Source organism: Leiobunum rupestre, chromosome 1 (assembly GCF_980474605.1).
Source record: "Leiobunum rupestre chromosome 1, qqLeiRupe1.1.hap1, whole genome shotgun sequence".
NCBI classification, from domain to species: domain Eukaryota; kingdom Metazoa; phylum Arthropoda; class Arachnida; order Opiliones; family Sclerosomatidae; genus Leiobunum; species Leiobunum rupestre.
Window position 1 is genome coordinate 60,386,044 of NC_143384.1, and position 20,648 is coordinate 60,406,691.

At 35.2% G+C, this 20,648-nt stretch overlaps 1 protein-coding gene across 3 annotated transcripts in view; it reads right to left on the minus strand.

The window, feature by feature from the left end:
* Positions 1 to 6,885: 6,885 nt before the first annotated feature.
* Dhc64C (dynein heavy chain, cytoplasmic) overlaps positions 6,886 to 20,648 on the minus strand; it is a 49,492-nt gene continuing 35,729 nt past the window's right edge. For all 3 annotated transcript variants that reach the window (XM_090180502.1, XM_090180500.1, XM_090180501.1), the window contains exons 52-71: positions 20,057 to 20,126; positions 19,005 to 19,151; positions 18,795 to 18,945; positions 18,222 to 18,475; positions 18,022 to 18,156; positions 17,852 to 17,946; positions 17,073 to 17,247; positions 15,586 to 16,233; positions 15,331 to 15,501; positions 14,396 to 14,497; positions 14,207 to 14,328; positions 13,368 to 13,471; positions 11,127 to 11,365; positions 10,934 to 11,057; positions 10,676 to 10,818; positions 8,218 to 8,328; positions 8,096 to 8,156; positions 7,788 to 7,884; positions 7,672 to 7,705; positions 6,886 to 7,200 (exon numbers count right to left, since the gene is read on the minus strand). In XM_090180502.1, the coding sequence (XP_090036628.1) occupies positions 7,063 to 7,200; positions 7,672 to 7,705; positions 7,788 to 7,884; positions 8,096 to 8,156; positions 8,218 to 8,328; positions 10,676 to 10,818; positions 10,934 to 11,057; positions 11,127 to 11,365; positions 13,368 to 13,471; positions 14,207 to 14,328; positions 14,396 to 14,497; positions 15,331 to 15,501; positions 15,586 to 16,233; positions 17,073 to 17,247; positions 17,852 to 17,946; positions 18,022 to 18,156; positions 18,222 to 18,475; positions 18,795 to 18,945; positions 19,005 to 19,151; positions 20,057 to 20,126 (3,121 nt within the window). In that variant the 3' untranslated portion in view covers positions 6,886 to 7,062. The remainder of the gene's footprint in view (positions 7,201 to 7,671; positions 7,706 to 7,787; positions 7,885 to 8,095; positions 8,157 to 8,217; positions 8,329 to 10,675; positions 10,819 to 10,933; positions 11,058 to 11,126; positions 11,366 to 13,367; positions 13,472 to 14,206; positions 14,329 to 14,395; positions 14,498 to 15,330; positions 15,502 to 15,585; positions 16,234 to 17,072; positions 17,248 to 17,851; positions 17,947 to 18,021; positions 18,157 to 18,221; positions 18,476 to 18,794; positions 18,946 to 19,004; positions 19,152 to 20,056; positions 20,127 to 20,648) is intronic.

Here is a 20,648-nt window from a genome sequence, read left to right on the forward strand (position 1 = left end):
GAAATGTATTGATGTCAATTGACATTTTTTAAAACCTTAACCTTTCATCATTGCGGTTTATTACTGTCCGCCAAACATTCTTGTTCAATCTTTTGACGATTTTCAACCACATATTGAATCTATCTTGATCAATGCTTCTGGTGAAATTATCCTGTTCGGAGACTTCAACTGTGACGTCAAACCTCTATCTAAATCTAGTAACATTAAAGTTCTTCAATTAGTCACCGCAACTTTAAAACAAGTAATTAAAGAAGTTACAAGACCAAAATCCGGAACATTAATCGACCATATTTATATAAGTCTTCTATCTCGAATTATTGATAGTGGTGTGCTACCTTATGGTGCCTCCGACAATTTACCTATATATTGCGTTCGCAAAATTATCCTAACTAAACAACCAACTAAATTTGTTAAGACTCTGCACTTATCGTTAATAAATCCAGAAAACTTTGTTGTTACTTTACAAAGTAAATAAAAAACCATAGATATTATTATTATTATTAGTGAAAGGGGTGAAGGGCTAAGGTCAAGCCCATTCGCGCACTTCGACCAGAGGTCCATTGTGCAACCCCGAACCTTAAGACTTAAAAAGACCGATATCCGACACAAAACGGAGAATCCTTTTGGCCGGTATATTATAGAAATCAGAAGTTTCCAGCTGATGTATACCAAGATGCTCGAATCTTTGGGCTGCGTAGTAATCGCACCTACAAAGAACATGAGAGGCGGTATCCTCCTCAGCCTGACAAGCCCTACAGATTGGATCATCACTGATTCCAATCAGGTAAAGATGTCTGTTAAGGGGACAGTGACCTGTAAGTAGGCCAACGATCAACCTGATATTAAATTTGGAAAGTGAGAGCAGCTCCTTAGCTCTCTGCCTAGAGGGGCCCGAGATAAATTCTTTAGCCTGCCTTTGGCCATCCATCTCAAGCCAAAGCTTGAGTTGACGGTCCGTCATGGAGTTAGAGATAAGGCCGCGAACTATGCTAGAGGAGATAGGAACGGCAGGTTCAGGACCAAAGAACCCAGCCTCTGCCCCCTTCTTAGCTAGGACATCGGCCCTCTCATTACCATAGTACCCCCGATGGCCAGGAACCCAATAGAGTTGTACTTTATTGTTGGTACCTAGCTCCGAGAGGAGATTCAGACAGCTGTACACCAGTTTTGAAGAGACCTGAAACTGGTTGAGGGCCTTGAGGGCTACCTGACTATCCAAATAAATTTGGATAACCTTGCCATTAAGCTTCTTTTTGAGACAAAAGTCAACACAGAAGCAAATAGCGGCAATTTCCGCCTGAAAAACGCTAGCATAAACACCAAGGCTTTCAAAGAAGCCGAGATTGCTAGTAAGACAATACATACCCGAACCAGATCCAGAGCGGGTCTTAGACCCATCGGTAAACCAGACGATTTCTCCTCTGGCCCGGAGGGTACTATGGTTGGCCCCCTCCGTACGGCTTGGATAATAAGTATTAACTTACTAAAATGCAGCTTCGTAGCCATCATATCAGAACCCATTAGGTAGACAGATAACTGACATGAAATTTCCCGATAGATCTTGGTGTGGCTATTATCCCATATATTCGCCTTCCACCAACCATTCTGGTTGAGCCTATATGCTCCCATGGCAGCAGCTTCTTCTATAAAAAGATGAAGAGGAAGAATGTTCAGGAGAATTTCTAGAGAAGCACTTGGGGCTGTTCTCATAGCTCCTGTGATGCTGACACAAGCCAGCCTTTGTAGGGTAGATCACTCTGCACAGTCTTAATTTGGACTCTAGGCCACCAGACCACTGCAGCATAAGAGAGCAATGGTCTGATGATCATGGTGTACAGCCAGAAGACCACTTTAGGGCTAAGACCCCATGACCTGCTAACTGCACTCCTGGTTTTCCAAAGTATCATCTTAGCCTTCTTAACTATAGAGTCAAGGTGGGGCTTCCATGTTAGTTTGTTGTCAAGAATAACACCAAGGTACTTCACCTCCGTGCTTTCGCTCAAAATAGTCCCGAATAAGGAGATATTGTTAAAAGAGTTTTGCAACCTTTTACGAGTAAAAGGAACAAGAACCGTTTTATTAGGATTAACCGCAAGATCAACTTCCCTGCACCAGTTTTCTACTGATGCAAGAGCCCTTCTCACTAAATCGCTAATAGTGTTGGGGAACTTTCCTGTAAAGATAATGGCGATATCGTCGGCATAGCCAAAGCAGTGGCACCCATCCCTGTTTAGCCTCACCAAAAGTTCATCCATAACCAGGCACCACAACAGAGGTGATAGAACACTACCTTGCGGGCAACCACGGCTGGTGGTGATCTTAAGGGATTCACCAAGCAGGGAGGATACCACCACACGATTCGTCAGCATAGCTTTGATCCAGAGACACAGAGTGTCATTAATGCCAAAACGCTTTGCAGCCTTCATGATGACTGCGCTGAACACCTTATCGAAAGCGCCCTCTATATCAAGGAAAACTGCTAACGCTATTTCCTTATAGTTGATAGCCCTTTCAATGCAATTATTTATGCCATGAAGGGCAGTCTCAGTAGATTTGCCTTTTTGGTAGACATACTGAGCCGTAGAGAGAGGTGAATGAGAAATAACCTCCCCCCTAATATAGTTCTCTACCAATTTCTCCAAAATCTTTAGGAAGGTGCGTAGAGAGAGAAAGGGGGAAGGAAGAAGCTTCAATTTATCTCTAACAGGTGCCGATACTATCGCCTGATTTCTTCTTTTTCGCCAGTCCAGTGGTGGTACAAAGGGCTCTATGCGCGTTTCAAACTTAGAGGTTATAGGCTTATGATTCTACTCAACATTGGGCAGATAATATCAATGCCCTCCTGCAACAGAATGGGAATTATCCCATCCGGCCCCGGAGACTTATAGGGAGTCAGGAAAGTGTACATCTAACATATGAGTTAGAGTTTCCTTACCTGACGAGGAATGACTGTTATCTTTCAGCTTAATAGTGTCAAGATGTTTAGTCTTATCCTTGGCCATAATTTTCATTAACTTTGCCGTATTGGGAATAGATATTCTCACAGAAATTCCTCCACGAGTCCCTCTTGGCCTTATGGTACGCAGTGAGGGTGTGCTTCTAGGCAACCCAATCACCCGACCTCTTAGCTTTGTTAAAAAGCCTCCTAGTTTCTTTGCGAAGTCTGCCAATAATAATAATAATAGATTTTTATTGTATCATCTTATAAGTTTACAACTTCTTTACATAAGTCCAGTTACAATTAAATTAAATGAGAAAAGTTCTACGAGTGATTTATATAAAAGTAAATGACATAATAGTAATCACCAGAGTGACGAGTTAATATGAGTCAAATAATGGGTGGTAATTATTTTTTAAAGAGGTTAATGTCTTTTAACGGATTTGGAAGTTTATTCCAGTTTTGAGAACCTGCTATTTTGACACTTTTCGGAGTCCTTGTCCCAAACGTTTTAACACATTTTCAAATGTAAAAATTATCTTTAGCACCTCTCGTATTAATATTATGGGGGAAGGCGGGAATTTATCTAAGATGTATTGAGGGGCTCGTTTATTTTTGATTTTATACATGAAAATCTTGTGGTTCCACCAAGGAACTAACCTTGGCTGGTTGGCAGACTTCACCGGACAGTTGCGGTGGTAGGAGTTGATAATGGCATGTTGCATGCGATCAACAGCCAAATCAAAATCCAGCACCGATGACAGCCTAGGCTTATCATCCTTCAGATGAAAATTTAAATCATCCCTAAAACCAGGCCAATTGGTTCGCCTGGGATTGCGAAGTTCGGTATAAACCGGAACCACTTTCATCCTGACTGTATAGCAAATGTGTCTGTGATCCGACAGTGATGGTTCACTGGACACATGCCAGTCATTAATTAGAGCTGCGACATTTTCTGTGCCTAGCGTGAGATCAATGACCTCACTTCTATTACGAGTAACAAAAGTTGGTTCATTGTTCTTATTAAGAATATGAAGTTTCGTACTAACCACGTATTCCATTAGTTTATCACCACGATCGTTGCAGTCACTGCTGCCCCAGATAACATGGTGAGCGTTCGCATCACAACCTATAATGAGTTTCTTTCCCGACCTTTCACAGTGGTTTACCAGATTGGTCACCTCCTGTGATGGTGGGGGCAGAGCGTCATCATAAGGAAAGTAAGTAGAAGCCAGCGTTAGTTCATCATTCCCATCAGCGGTAGGGGAAAGGATTTTAACCACGGCAGTGTCCCTAGAGAGATGGATTGAGAGCGGAAAGGCATGAGTGTCCTTGCGTACCAATACACAAGCTCTAGGTGAGACGGAATTATAGTCATAATAGACATTACCTGCACTATTAAGACCAAGGATTTTACCCTTGGCAATCCACACCACTCCCGCTGGTTAGGTTAGTACCACCAGTGACTCGGATGCATTAACAGGTGTGGGATTAACCACACCCTCTACAGCACTTACGACTGAAGTTTGATTTGGGTTGCTGAGTATCTTAAAGATACCCCTATCCAAACCTATCTGAGCGGCAAATCCTGCCACTTTTATGGCGTTGACCGACTCACCATCCATTAGGAAATCCAATTTTAATTGACATATCAAGCCAAGATCGAAGATTAACATAACTGAAATCAACGATCAACATGGCATCTTACATACTTCCCCCATACAAATAGCGAAGACTCTTAACTTACATTTTACTACGGTTGCGGAAATATGTCTGTCAGATCAAGTCTTGACAAATAGGGTAAATTCTACAACAAGTATCCCAACCACTATTCTAAACCATACTGTAAAATTTGTCTTTAATGAAATTGATCTCCAGACAGTGATTAAATCCCTGAAGCGTATTTCTCCTAATAAAGCAACTGGTCCCAATCTGATTCCCCCTAAAATTTTGAAGGCTATGGGTACCGATACTAGCCCCTCTTCTTCTTTCTATAGTAAACGATTTATTTAAAACTTCAAGTTACCCAGTTTAATGGAAACTTGGTTGGGAAATTCCACTTCATAAGGGAGGAGATACTACGGATCCAGATAGTTATCATCCAATTGTTATCCCCCCAGTGCCTCAAAAATCTTCGAATGGGCTGCGTTTTTAACAGTGAATAAGCTACTTTACAAGCATCAATCTGGCTTTTGTCCGGCTACTCAACTATAACAAGTGCGACATTCCAACTTGAATACATCGTCACTCGATTGTCAGCAGGGCATATAGTGGGAGTCGTGTTTATCAATCTGCATATAATACTTCTTTCGGAATTAAAAAAAACTTTGGTTTCTCTGCAGAATCGCTAACTTGGATTGAGTCATATTTGAAGGGCAGAATGGAAAGAGTAGAACTTGGAGAACATTCACGTTTCTTCCAATTAACCATGGGGTCCCCCAAGGAAGTATTTTGGGACCAATACTCTTCTCTATATATATTAACGAGGTACACTTTGCTATATCCCAAGATTGCACGTTACTACACTGTGCCGATGATCTTGCTCTTACCAACTCTCACCTGGATCCTTAACTTCTAATTAACAATCTTGATGATAATGTTCTTAAGTTACAGGAAAATCTGTTTCAGAGAAAACAAATACTTAATCCTACCAAATCATTTTTTATACTTCTCATAAGAAAAATTCTATTGACTTAGACCACTTACAGACTCCCTAATTCTGCTCTACAAAGGGTTACAATGTTCAAATATCTCGCCTGGAATTTGATGAACACTTAACATGGGGCAAACATATAGTCTGAGGAACTACTTTATCCCCTTTCTTCAGTGCCAACCCCGCTCATGGATCGTTACAAATTTAGCGAATTGCATGAGGTATATGCGAAAACTGGTTATAAAAACGTTGCTCTCCTTGAAATATCTAGCAGCTATAAGTGCGTAGCTTCCACACGCACGTGTGTACCAAAACTTTGTTTTAGTTGTGTTATAATAATGGAAAGTTCTACGAGAGTTATGGAGTTTATTATTAAGAATTATGCTGAAGACGATTTTTTCACAATGAACTTATTAAAGATATGGTTTCTCAATTTATATTGTTGAAAGAAAAATATGAGGAGGATAACAACAGATTCAGCCACTAAGCCTAGGTCTAACTTATCTAAATCTTCTAACGCTTTGCTTTTTTTAAAAATGTCTTCATTGTTTTCACTTTTAACAAGTGCAGTTTGAACTCCAGTCGTAAACAAGTCTTACGTAAAAATTACTTTGACTGGTTTTTAGGCATTAATTTCCATTGAGCTGGGGTTTTTTTCCACGCCATCTAGAACTGAAAATTAAGTGGCCGACCGAAAGAGCTTATAGGATATTCCGCAAGGGTGTTTAGCATCGAGAAACACTATTTCTACAAATTTCTGACCAAAATTTTCAAATGCTTTAGAGGCGATCTAATTGGGTGGCACTCTAAGGGTGGGAAGCATTGGGGGTTTGCACCTTAGATTTCAAGGAAACCAAAGGGAAAGGTACAGAATACCACTAATGCGAGACTTTCTGTTTATGTCTACTTATTTAGGATTATAGTACTCTTATTTTTAACTGCACAACAGTGGTCTTTTAAATAATTATTGTTCATTGACTGAATAAACATTTTATTGATACACAACTTCTTAACTACATTCACAAATTGTGACCTCTCTAATAATGATCAACCTTCTTGCTAGCCTACGAGGGTACCCCATCAATTATCATTACCAATTACTACAACCCCTTGTAATGAGGGATCTCGTTATCTCAATTCACACTAAGGCTGTTCCATGGATGAATGAGCTACATGCTTTGATAGAAACAAAACTTAAGTGAAATTAAAAGCTTACATGTACAAGGATCATATAGCCTTCAATAGTAGTAGCATTTAGGATTTATTTACACCCTTTTAAATAAGAAGACATTAATTCTGCAATAAACATTTTTAATAAGGTTAAGATTAAATATTTTAACTACATTAATCTGTGTTTAACATTTAGTAAGATCCGAATAAAACTGCAAATAAAATACTACAATTAATATAAAATTAAAAATTAAAATGGCTACTTAAATGTATTAATTATATTGTAGATAAAGTTTAAATCCTAGCCCAGACTCGTGGAGCTAAGAAGCGCAACACCTCTTTCATAAAAGTTATGCTCTTTAATATTGTCGCCTGTTTCTAGCTCAACAGTGAACAACGTTTCTGCTCTTGTTGTGTTCAGATACACAGGTAAAGTAATCTATAAATAAGAAAAATTATTGTTAAATCACAATTTGTGCTACACCCTATATTCCAATTTAAGAAAAATAAACCTCAGATAATGAACATCAAGAATTCAATAAGGGACTGTTAACGAATATCCCCTGGTAATGAAAAGTGACAATTGGAAGGGACCCATAGCCCCTAAATTACATTACCAATACTCAAAATCGCACACATCAAAATCTTTAAATGTGCTTTATTTCTTTCAAAACTATGCTCATATTGGTTTTCCCTTTATAAAACTAATAATGCTCTTAGAAATAAAAAAAACAAGTACTATATTGCGACTAAGTTAAAATAATTGATAAGGTAGGTTTCGGTAAATTACATAACATATAGAAACGCTCATACAATTCTTGGTCCCCTTACTACATTACTAACTAGTGAACAGCCCCTTATTACTAAAAACTTCCGATTTTAGTTAATTTTTTACTAAAATTACACTTACCATTTTCTTTGCACGGTGAGTTTCAAGATCTAGTCTGTTGTTTGGAAAAATGGTAGAATAATGTGAGACATTTGTTTGCTAAATATTTTGCAAGTTTTGTAAATAATAAAACATACTTAATCCATTTCAAATAAATTTGGGACAGATCCATTGATATAGTTGAAGACAAGTAAAGCTTATTCTTTTTGCACTCAGCACCTTGCAGTTTGAGCCCTGAGATATAAATATACAGATAATAGAATTAGTGGAAAGTCTTAGCGCAACAATAATAAGCCATGTCAACCCAAGGGGTGAGCTATTGGATGTGAATTTTCAGTCGTGACCTATTTACACTTGTAAGTCCCATTACATTAATATTGCGACCACAGTTCATTTTCAAGTATAATGACAACATTCAGTAACATATTTTGACAAAAGATTATACCTGTAACGCAGAAGCTGCATTCATCAAGTTCACGTTCCTTATCATCATCCGCTACAATCACCTAGAAAATATAATTTTATAAATTAATTTAGATAAAATTATACTGATGACTCCTAAATTACCTCTAATGATAGTTCTTCAAGAGACCACCCATTAGCTTGGGCAACATATTGACGACTTGCAGTTATATAAGCTTCTGGATTAAACAAACCTCCTAACCACACTTTTAAGTTCTGAAATAAGAATTAATTGTAAAAAAAACACGAGTTATGCAGCTACACTATATTTTTGAGACCAAAGCCCCTAAGTTAGTCAAGAAATCGTTGTTTCTATCAGATCTAAAAGTAAGGAAATATTGAAACATCGCGATTATACAAAAAATAACTATTGAAATATTTAAAAAGGTCATGCAAAAATATGATGATTTGGTGCTTGGCCGTATGCTTATAATTCATAAGTAATGGGAGCAGTTCAATGTACACAGTCGGTTAATAAATCAGAGAAAGGTACTAGAGATGGATAATTCCTTGCTTCAATTCCGACCATATTTTTCCAAGACATTTAGAAGAAACTTATCTCTACCACCGCATCCACCATAAATATAGTATTTGAAGTACGGTGGAGTATATTATCATAATTCTGAAACTATTATGTATCTAACAATTTGTTTATTTATTTAATTACGACAACAGTGCCTGAAAAACCATTAGCGGCTTGTGGGTAGGCTTCCAGACGAGGAACACTAACGAGGAGACGGCCCAAGGTGGTTCTCACCGATTTGGTTCAAAGTTGGGGGATTGTTAGACCTAGATGTAACATGAAACCCGTTAAAGGGAAAGTTACGCTGGGCTTCTGTTTTGCCATGGCAACCAAAAATGTTTTTGACAACATAAAATAAGAAAAAGTCTATGTAAAATAACATGCGGAAATGACAATTTCTTCCCCCCTGTGCAAAACTTCAATAAATCAAAAAAATAATTATTTAAAAAAAAAAAAATAGTAAATTTAACATTTTTGGATTACTTTGGACAAATAGCTGGGAGTGAACTTGAGCGAATTTGAATAAATACGTCGAAATTTTAGGTATAATACAAAATATTTGTAAAACTTATGCCGTGATAACTGCCATATATTTTCGCCAATAAATCTTAAAATTTCTACATTACATTATCTGAATGATGTAAACAGATTTTTAGATTTCGATAGAAAAACGACGCCTGGTTGTAATTCAGGAAATTTTGGGTAATTTGGGAAATAATTGGTAATTCTGGAAATTATTGGTAATTCTTGAAACTAATGGTAATTCTGGAAACTATTGGTAACTCGGGAAATTATTGATAACTCGGGAAATTATTGATAATCGATAATTTTTCTAATAACAATCAATAGATATATTGTTATGCGCTATTTTGCAAACGGCAGATTTCAAATTAATGTACAAATAAATTTCGGCAGTTATCGCATTATGAGATATTGATATCTGCCATTTTGTAAAATGACGTCATATTTCTATCACAGTGTAACGGGCTTATTTATTCGATCAGATAATGCAATGTAGAAAATTTCACGTAAATCGACAAATAATTTCGACAGTTATCGCATCATAAGTTATATTTATATCCACCATTTTTCCAAATGGCGTCGGATTATTATTGGAAAACCCATAGGTCTAATTAACTCGGGCAGATAATGAAACTTAAAATTTCTGATTAATCGACGAATATTTACGGAACTTATCGCACGATGAGTTTTATTGATATCCTCCATTTTCCAAAATGGTGTCGGATTTCTATAGTACGAACCCTTACCAAAAAATAAGTTGGATTTCATTTTGTATTTAGTTTGTATACACATTATTAGTTGATATTGAGTTGGTATTAAGTAGGCTCAAGTTGTCAGCATATTTCAAGTTACTATTAAAGGGGTAATAAGTTGTTATTCAGTTGGTAGGAAAATACTGCTTTTGCTAAGTTTATAATTAGTTGGTTTTTAGTAGTCAGGAAATTACATAATATTTTTAAGTTGGTTTTTAGATGTTTCCCTAGTAGGATTTAAGTTGCTTTTAAGTAGTTAAATGTAAATGTTGATTCTGGTTTAGTTGGAAATAAGTTGATTAATAAAGAGGATTTAAGTTATTTTTAAGTAGGCATTTGTCCCAAATACAAACTGAAAACCAAGTTGAAATACAAGTTGTCCTAAGTGGTTTTTAGCCAACTTATTTTTTGGTTAGGGAATTCATTCGGGCAGATAATGTCACGTAGAAAATCTTAGGTTAATCGGATACAAATTACCTAACTTATTGCACCATGATTTATATTTGTATCCGCCATTTTATAAAATGGCGTCGTTTTTCTATCGAAATCTAAAAATCTGTTTACATCGTTCAGATAATGTATTGTAGAAATTTTAAGATTTATCGGCGAAAATATATGGCAGTTATCACGGCATAAGTTTTACAAATATTTTGTGTTAAACCTAAAATTTCTACGTATTTATTCAAATTCGCTAGAGTTCACCCAAAATGGTTTTTTCTGCACAAACATAACTTTTGATCTCAAAATTTTAGTATTTTAACTATACCTTCAAAGCAGAAGGACCTCCACTGGTTGATGTTTGAGATACTTTTTGAAGCTGTTTAACTCTATCAGAAAAATCTGTTATCCAAGGTATTACAGTGCATCCACGAGGCACTGTATAGTGTTGCCAGTGAGAAGGAAGCATACCTTAAAAGTCCGTAAATTTGTTAAAATTTTTAAAATGGCTGAATTTACAAAAAGAAATCTTTCTTGATTAAACCCAAATTTCTAGAAATTCCAAAATTTATTTTATCTTGTTTACCTTTAGCTAAGTCATTTAGCATAGTTCGATGATAATTAGTTTGCTTTTTCTCTCCTTTACAAATTAAAATAACATCTTCTAGATCCTGGCGAACAATCTGTAAAAGCTTTGCTCCTCCATTTACCTGCAAAACACAATATGAAAGTAAAAAAAAATGTCAAGATGTACCAAATTAAGTAGTGAAAATAAAAACCTCTCGTTCGAAGTAGCGATAAAGAGGGTCTTTTATATTTTCTACAGTTCTCCTAAGACAAGCAAGTGATGGTGGGATTAATCGTAGCCATGTTAATGCAGAATTCTGTAGTGTTCGCATCCATGCAGGTCTACCATCGGTAACGAGCTTCTTTTCACCCTCGCTGGTCGGATACACCATATCATCATCATCGTCTTCTAATAATTGCATTTTTAACAATTTTGCAACTAAATCTGTACCTGTGAAAACATTTTCAATGAACATTAGATTTTAATGAAAAGAATAACAACTTGCAGTGATGCCCAAAATAATTTTAAATAAATGGGAAATGGGTCAATTATTTAAAAAAAATACTGTACTCATCAATATCACAATCAGAATGAAAGAATTTCATGTGCTAAATTGGATTAATGAAAATATCACTATATGGGCGTTTTTCAGTGGAACCACTCTTAGAGTGACTCAATTTGGTCTCCTACATCATCGCTCTAGATTGGAGGTGCTCTGAGGACTGATCTAATACAAATTTTAAGAGAGTGGCGTATCGTCTCTTATCTTCCAAAAGTCCAGCAAAAATGTATAAGTTCGTATTCCATTGGCGATCCGTGCGATCTAAAAATTTTGGCTCAACCTGGAGAGATGGGGCAGCTTGGATCAATCCAGGAGGGTTAAACAGAGTCAATGGAAAACTTAAATCCTTCTCGGAGCTGCTCCTTTTCCCCCAATGGAATAAGTTTCGTTTTTCGGGGGCCATCCAAGACCGCTCAGCAGCCCAATGGAAAACTCCAATAGCAGTGGTGTACATTTGGAACAAAATTTAGAAAAATTCCAATAGCAGTGGTGTACATTTGGAACAAAATTTTGAAAAATGATCACCAAATTATTTTAAAGTTTAGACTGAACTAAATTTAGACGCTTTTCAGATAGATCCACTTGATCAATTTCTGGCTAGGCCACTGACCCATGTATATTAAAGACGTGCTTTCCAGACCCCAGTTTTAGTCAAAACTGTCCATCTATTCATACAGGAATCCATACCTCTACTTGGAATGCTTATCACGGCAGATTTTCGTCTCTATGTGGCTGACTGCTTTTTGAGGTCACTATGTTATCTTAAAAAACTACTAAGTGTGAGGGGAGTGCATGCCGACGGGATTTTTTCTCTCGTAGGCGGGGCCAAAGCTGTCAAAGAGTGATCTTACCACACGCGATATCGCAGGAGGTATTGATTCCTGATTCATATATGTTAAAGTAGGTGGTTTGGGTGTGGAATTCCTCTTAAGAGATAATATTTATTTGTTTGATTTTAATTAGTTTTACTTCATACAATAAAATTAAAAGTTACTCATAGAGTTCCACAGGGAAGCATGCTTGGCCCACTACTCTAACATTTATACTAGTAATATACACAACTGCCTCCTGCATTCCGAAGCCAGCGTATATGCAGACGATAATGGCGCTGTCTCCTCAAATATAAACATTAATATGGCGATTAGAAACGCTGAAACTGATTATCTTTAAAATCTACTCTTTTGTGTAAAGGGCTAATAATGAACACAGCTAAAGCCAAGTTTATAATTATATCCCCAAATAAGAAGAAACAGCTATGCAACAAAATTTGGCTCTTCAATTATTGAAAGAGTCTCAAAATAGAAATACCTAGGAACTTGGATAGAAGGGTCCTTGGGTTGGTCTACCCATATAAATTATATAATTTTCAAAAGTTAAGTCATATTTGGTTAATTAAACCGATTCAACTATTTTTAGATACTGCTACATTAGTAAAATTATAAAATGCGCTTATCAGGCCAATTTTTGATTATACAGACATGTAAAAATTTTGGAGCTAAATTCACCACCAAATAAAGCAGATGTTTCTTGGCAACAGCAGCAAGAAAACTGCTATATGAAATTTCTCCATGTAAAATATAAAGTGAATTTACTTATGCTTATGCAAGCGGTATATTATAAATCTGTACCTAGCTATATCAATTTCAACAAGTAAAAAGTAAGATGCGCAGGCCCTGTCTCAACTTTGCTAACAACCCATTCTCTTTTTCCAATAAAACTTTTAAGTATAAAGGCATTTCATTGTGGAACAGCCTTCCTAATCAATGGTTTTTTTAGGAATAAACTAAAAATGTATTTTAATGATTAGATCTTAATTAATTTGATGGATATTCCAAAAAAAGCTATTATTATTATCTTACATTATTGAATTAAAATGAAAGTGTCACTTACTTCTGGTTGTCAAGAGAACTTTCTCCGCATTATTTGGTAATCCCAACCAAGATGGGGTTTGGTGATCCGGAAGAGAGTCTACCCAATGCAAAAACTGATCTCGTCTATAAAAGATAATATAGTTCAAATCACTTTCATACTCGTACATTAACAGTGGTTAGAACAGCTAGAAAAAATCAGTTTCAACTTGGGAAAATTATAAAAGTTTATTTACTACTATTTTTATCATATTTTTAACTATACTCTAATAAAATTACTACTATTTATGGAATCATATTCTTAACTATACTCTTTGAAGAAATCGTTTAATTTTTTTGTTGTAAAAAATCTTTTTAAATCAAGCTTGTAAAGACAAAACCAAAACTAACTGTAAAAGTCTGATTTTTAAAGTAAAAAGTTTTTACAAATGATTAAGTTTTTAAATAACATAAACATACTACTCGCCTAGGAGCAACAAACACAGCACCCCACACAAGGAGAACGCAACCCGTCAAAAGTCGTACATTTTTCATTGGTTAGACGCTTTAGCACCTGCTGCCATCGGAAGGGGAAAATTTGGAAATTGTCTTCCTGTTTGGGCATGATTTGGTGGTGACACCCGACCGTGACAGAAAAGCTTATAAACTAGAGACTAGTAAGTAGCACACCCGGGTCACAAATGCTAGCTACGTCACCGAGTAACCTTTAAGTATGAACATGCCATTTGCATAATTCAACTGAGCTAGAACACAGGATTGAATCATCCTGCTGTCATTCATTACTCTACTTCCGATTGTTCAAACCCCAAAAATATAGCAATTTAAATGTAAATCTTCTCATAAATGCAAGAGATTTATTACCTAATCCCATCAGGCATTGTTATTTTTTTGTCCGAAAACCCATCGATTCCAGCTACTAAGGAGAAATCTGCTTCAAAACTCTGTGATGTGAAAAGCTTGTTCAAGAAAGATGTTAAGAGGCGCTGAAATAAGAAAATTTGAAGTTGAAGAGCAACAATTTGGACTGGTTATTATAACACAAAAATTTACCTGATCAAATTCATTGTCAATTTTGCCACCATAGATACACTGTCCAAATAAAGTACAAAGAGCATCCCAAGGTACTTTTTCAGGTGGAAGATTTGTACGACCCTAAAAGCATTTATTCAATATAAAAATGATATGCGACTGTTGTAGATCTTTGTTTATTTCTATACACAAGGCTTTATTTAGAGGTGTGCGAGTACTCAAAAATGGCTCCGACTTGAAGCTGCTATTTCTAGGCCCAGAAATGACTCGTAATGGACTAGAGTTAAAGGATTAAGGCTTGCTGGATGGAGCTCGACTAGTTATTTATAAAGTTTGCAATTAAATTAATTATGAAAAATAATTTTGATACAAATTTGAACTATTGTTATCATTATTGATGAGTGGGGAGAAGTTCGAAAGATAAGCCCATTCGCGCACTTCGACCAGTGGTCCATTGTGCAACTATTTACTATTTTTAAACATCAATTAGTTTTGAGAGCGTAATTCCCCAGATAACGGTCTGATAACGCGACCGAAACCATTAGGGTTTTACAATTTATTTTTATAATTTTTTTTGTAAACTTGAACTATCATTGTTTTTAAATTAACCAATTATCATTTAGTAATAGGTTTAAAAATTAGACTGATTTCCTTTATTTAAACAGCTTAGGGATAAATTTATGACTCAAATAAGACTCAACACCATTTTTCAGGACTTAAGTGAGTATTATTACCCATGACTCGAGACTTGAAGGGGCCCAATTCACAACAGACTCGGGACACAAAAAAAAGGACTTTTACATAAGATGATGCTATGAATTCTGAAGTTAATTAACCATCTCATGGATCAGTTACAAATCAAGTTTTTAAATCCAAATCATTATGTGTATATAAAATATTCATAAAAACTAATAATGAAATAGAATTTTAAAACTAACACATGGTTTAAAACTTACCATAGCCACGGTCTCAATCCAAGTATCTAGAGTATCACAAGCCACCCGTAAATCTGATTCATTAAATTCATATTGCTTAGCCCAACCAAGCGGACAATAACGAAGGCGCTCTTGCACTATAGCATGGAACCAGGCCAAAAGAAAGTACAAGCGTGCTCGTTCTCCAGGAGCCTATATAAAGCAATTAATGAAATTAGTAAATTTACAATTTAAAAATCATATCTCAGGAATATCTTAATACATAATAACACCAACCTTCATCATGCGCTGCGCAGGAACAGTGTTAAAGGTTCTTAAGAGGTTGGCTTTTATTCCTGGAGGAGGTTCAAATACAAAAACTCTACCAGCTCTTAGTAGATTAACTGGAATTTTCGGATGAATTTCCAAAGTTAAGAAGAGCCGGAATTGCGGGTGAGGTTGCAAGTTATGAAGTTTTTTCTCCAGTTGCACTAACCATTGCGGGGCTAAATGCACATTCTTCAACAAAACCCATCTTCCAGTTTTAGAAGCCGAGTTAATTGCTTTCTCTGCCTGACTGAAACCTTCAGCTGAACCAATAGCGATTGAAGTAATGGTCTTTCCCAGTTCTGCTGCCATATCATCTACTCGTCCACTAGCATCATATCCCGGAACAGAGCACATAAGAACAGGCGCATTAGAGCTAACTTCGGTTTCAAGGATATTTGCAATATCTAGCTCTCCTTCAGCAGCATGCATGAAGTTACTATCTAGAGCAACGCTAACAACATCCCTTGCCATAGAAATAACGCGATCGGGTCGGAATGCTTGGATTACAAGTAGCTGATACATTCCTTTGCCAACTTTACTCAATGGTTTTTCATCATCCCACAAAACTGGAACATCAATTTCAGGATTACTACACATGGCCCATGATGAGAAACCCTATAGAGGAGAAAATATGAAAATGAACTGGTAATATTTATTTGCTAAACCACATTAATTTTGTCAACTGCCTTAGCATTTAGCTTGTTTTTAAAACTAATATTGAAGAGATGGTAATGACTCTTTTACTTTAAAAATAAATATTCAATAACAAATTGTAGATTTTAAATGGAAGGTAGGCTTCCCTAAATTTTTTTGGATACCTATTATTGACGTCATTTCCCCATAAATGTTTATAATGGTTGCTACTAGAGGGAGATAAGAGTTAATGTTTAGAGGGAAAAAAAGAGGGGAAAAAGTATGACCAAAATTTCTCAACCCTAACTTTGAGGTTTTCAAAATAAAATTTAGCCCTTATAGTGAACACTAATATAAAATTGGAATAGAAATTCTAGCTTTAATAAAATCATATAAATGTTTCAGGTACAAGGAATTTAACTATCAATAAATAGGAATGAATACCCTATATCCAAAAAACACGATAATGTACGAAGCTTTCGTAAAATTATGAGAGCCACACTCCTCTAAAGTATTAAGAGCTCGTGCCCAAAGAATCAACACAATTTTATGCATGTATTTAATCCTAACAAAAACTAGAACAATAGGAATTAGGTAGGAAATCTAAATTTCTTTCTCGCCACAACAATTTATGACGTCAACAATAGGTAAGACTGGTAAGTGATAAACATATAAATGTTTTTAAGTAAATTTTCATAACTAAATACTTATTTTAGTGCCATAACATAGAATTATGGATTTAAAAACTATATGATGTACCCAAAATCACAAAACTCTAAATGTGTCCCAGCTTTAATTTAAATTAAATTTATTTTACTAACTTCATTGTCATCAATTTTCTGTTGTAAGTGCCTAAATGCTGGAAGTTTAGAAAGCGCAGTAGCTCCCTCTAGTTGCTCCAGACTAAGACCAGCAACTTTAATAGTTGGTTGACCAGTTAAGATTCCTTCTCGTCCTCGAAGAAAATGATCAAATTCACGCTCAAAATTTGTTTCACTGAAAATATTTAAAAAAAAAACACTTTTGAAAAAGCAGATTTAAAATAACTAAGCCTATAATCTCCTATCACCCTGCTCTGTATAAGTCTGAAAAAAATTTAGCTTATGTTTTATCACAGTGATTGGCTACCCAATCAATGCAATAAAGCAGAAATTTGGTAAGCACCAGTCAAATATCTTCAGTTTCCCCTTCCATAAAACTTATTGAGGTTAGCGGTAATAGTAAGTGTAGGGAGCTGTTGGCTTGCATGGCTTGCCACCACCCTCCTAGGCATTGTAACCCTGCCACCTGAAATAATGGCTTTAAAAGTCGGTCGATGACTTAGGCCTAAGGTGGTGCCTTGGGTATTAGCCTAGCTGATTCTTATTATTATTATTCTTATTATGTAAGACAGTGCTGCCTATGTGATGATTTTTGAACCTCAGCATAAAATATTTAATTATCGACTTTTTTATAAGTTAATATTAAACCCATTTTAAAAATTATAAAACTAAGTTCTTTTAAAACTGTACAGACGCTGTAAAATTTTCGGAAGTAGAGGTCGTACACCAACATTTGTCTTTTGGTTAGAGACTAGAAAAGTGGTTTCTGAATATCTAACCTTGAGAATCCTTTGAGATGAATTTTGCTTAAAAGCAGAGCAAAAATTAATCTATCTTCATGAAGCATTCCTCTTGTAACTCTATTATACACAGTCTAAATAAAGTAAATAAAAAGTGGCAAATTTATGACGTACCAAAAACTATAAATTTAAAAAGAAGAAAGAATAACCTGGAAAAGATCTGTTGTTATAACAGAGAGTCTGGCAGTATATTCAGTAACGCCAGTCAAGTGCTGGTTATTTGTCAGTACATCCATATACATGTCCAAAAAGAAATTAAGGGCATACTGGTATAAGAAGTGGACCTACAAATAAATAAAAACCTAGATTAGTCTTATTTAAAAAATGTCTAGTTTAATTAAGCACATACCTGATGTAATCCTTCTAATGTGAAGTAAATGCTACTGCATGCTTGGGAAAGAGGCATATATTGTTGCGATACTGTTTCCACTTCTGCCATAATTTTATCTGTTTCTTCCATTTTGTGAGATATTTCTGAGGCCTCATGTTTTAGCTTCTCCAATGTACTTATTACACTGTCATCATCTAATATGCGTCCTTTTGAGTCATTTAATGCTGCTAATAGCGATTTTTCAAGTTGCCTGAGTCTAACGTGGAATTCTCCTATGAAGTACAAAAGAAACAATATTTTCAATATAATAACAACTTGCACCAAAGCCTGATATAATTAACAAATATTAATTTAAATACATTTAAATTAAGTACAACAGCCATATCTTACATTGCAGTAAGTATATGTGGCTATCCTAATCACGAGCATAATGGTGTTCCCCTTTTCAACTATTTTTAATAAGTTCAACCCCCATATCTGAGAGCTTTCTTTAACATCCATTTGTTCAAATTAAAATTACTTTGAATGAATTTTTCTGAACTATAACCACATATATAATCTGGGCATAAACTAAAATAGTTAAAACTTTACCTTGAAGTTTAAGCAAATCAGAGCGTTTCTCATCTATATCTGGTCTCTCTGCTTTAAGCACTTGGTTTAAACATTGACTTTGCAAGCTACTCCTAGTGACAGTAAAATTAACGAAGGTAACTCTTGAACACAAATCTGGTGGAAACTCAACCTAAAGAAATACAAGTGGTCAATTGACAGAAATTTTCTTAGACTCATTTTAAAACTTACCGTGGGATCCCTTGTAGAAAGGTAGATACAGAAAGATGGCGATAAATCAATATCTTGATCACCTAATGTGATCAGAACTCTACCTCCTGTTTTCCTCACTTCACGGTTCAATACGGGATTCAATATAGGATCATAACTTTCAACATCCTAATATGAATAATAATAGTTCGTGGTTGTTTAGTGGTTTTCATAAACAGTATGTCCTCAAAAATATATTTAAGCAAAGTAAAACCTTTTGAATTGGGGAAATATGATTTTTAAATTTTACCTATTTCAAAGTCAAAGTCAATAAGAAAGTCTCAATAACATCTGACACATGCGCAGTTCGACGAAAAAGCAGAAAATGATGGTACTTTGACATCATACCTCACCGTAACCTCAGTTACCTATGAAGTCTGCTTAGACTTCTATTTGTTGTGACAAGTACCATTCTAATAGTTTATTTAAAAGCTAGTCGAATGTGGTGCTGTTATTGAAACTCGCTTATTGAGGGTGCACAGCAAATTAAATGATTAAATGCCATATATTTCACAATGAATTTCAACAAGAAAGTCAAGAGTTGAAATTTTTAAAAACTGTCAAAAATGTATTTTTGGTAGTAAATAGGAGCGTTAGCTTTCTGCAGCTATGAGGAACACAAAAACTTGCATGTTACTTTTAACTTTCTATAAATATTTGTACTAGAAATATTTCAAAATGTTTTTTTGAAATGTTTTGCATTGATCACTATGAACATTGTTAAATGTAATAACAATAAATACCACCAAAGGTGAATTCAAACGTATAAAAGGTTTATTAAATTAATCATTGTTGTGTTAACTATATACATCTATATACATCTTATTAATCATTTAGTTTCAACATAGTTACTAGTTTGGGAGCTACACCTCAACTAACTCCAATATCATCCTTACACTGCCTATGTTAGTTAAGAACACTAGATGGCGCCCCCAATACATCATCCTCTGCTATTTCTCCTGCTCTAACATTGATGACATAGCACTACATACATCAACACACATTCCATATAAATATTAATGTATAATGAATACCTGAACAAGAAGGGGGTTTCCAAAACGAAGGGCACTTTCCAAATTCTTGCGGAATGAGTCGTCCAAGAAACTAGAATTGGACAAATAAGTCAAAATAAACCTTAAAATTTAAGATAAATAATATTCTAACTATAGGTTGAAATAAAAAGCACAATGTTCATTAATTAAACCTGTATGTGAGTTGAAACTAAGTATCTTAACTTTAATACTCTGTCTTATTCTTATAAACAAGCCTTACTTATTTTTATGTTTAGAGTGAAAACTCTACGAACCACTGACTACATACTGGAGTGGTTTTCATGTCCCTCTATTTTGAATAATACCAGGGGTGCTGATAATAATTTTTACGTTGAAACCTTCCAAACATCTCTTAGAGATAAAAGCACTAAATTTAACGGCATTAAGCTATGGAATAGTATCAATTATAAATATAAAACTCTTGATAGTATAAATAAGTTCAAGGCAGCCATCTCTGATATATTAACTTAAATTACTTTTTTGTAACTAATTATTAAATTCTTATAAGTGTATTTTAGTTTAAAAGTTGTGGACCATTTTGTAAACAAATCTTGTGATTTAAAAGGATATCCAA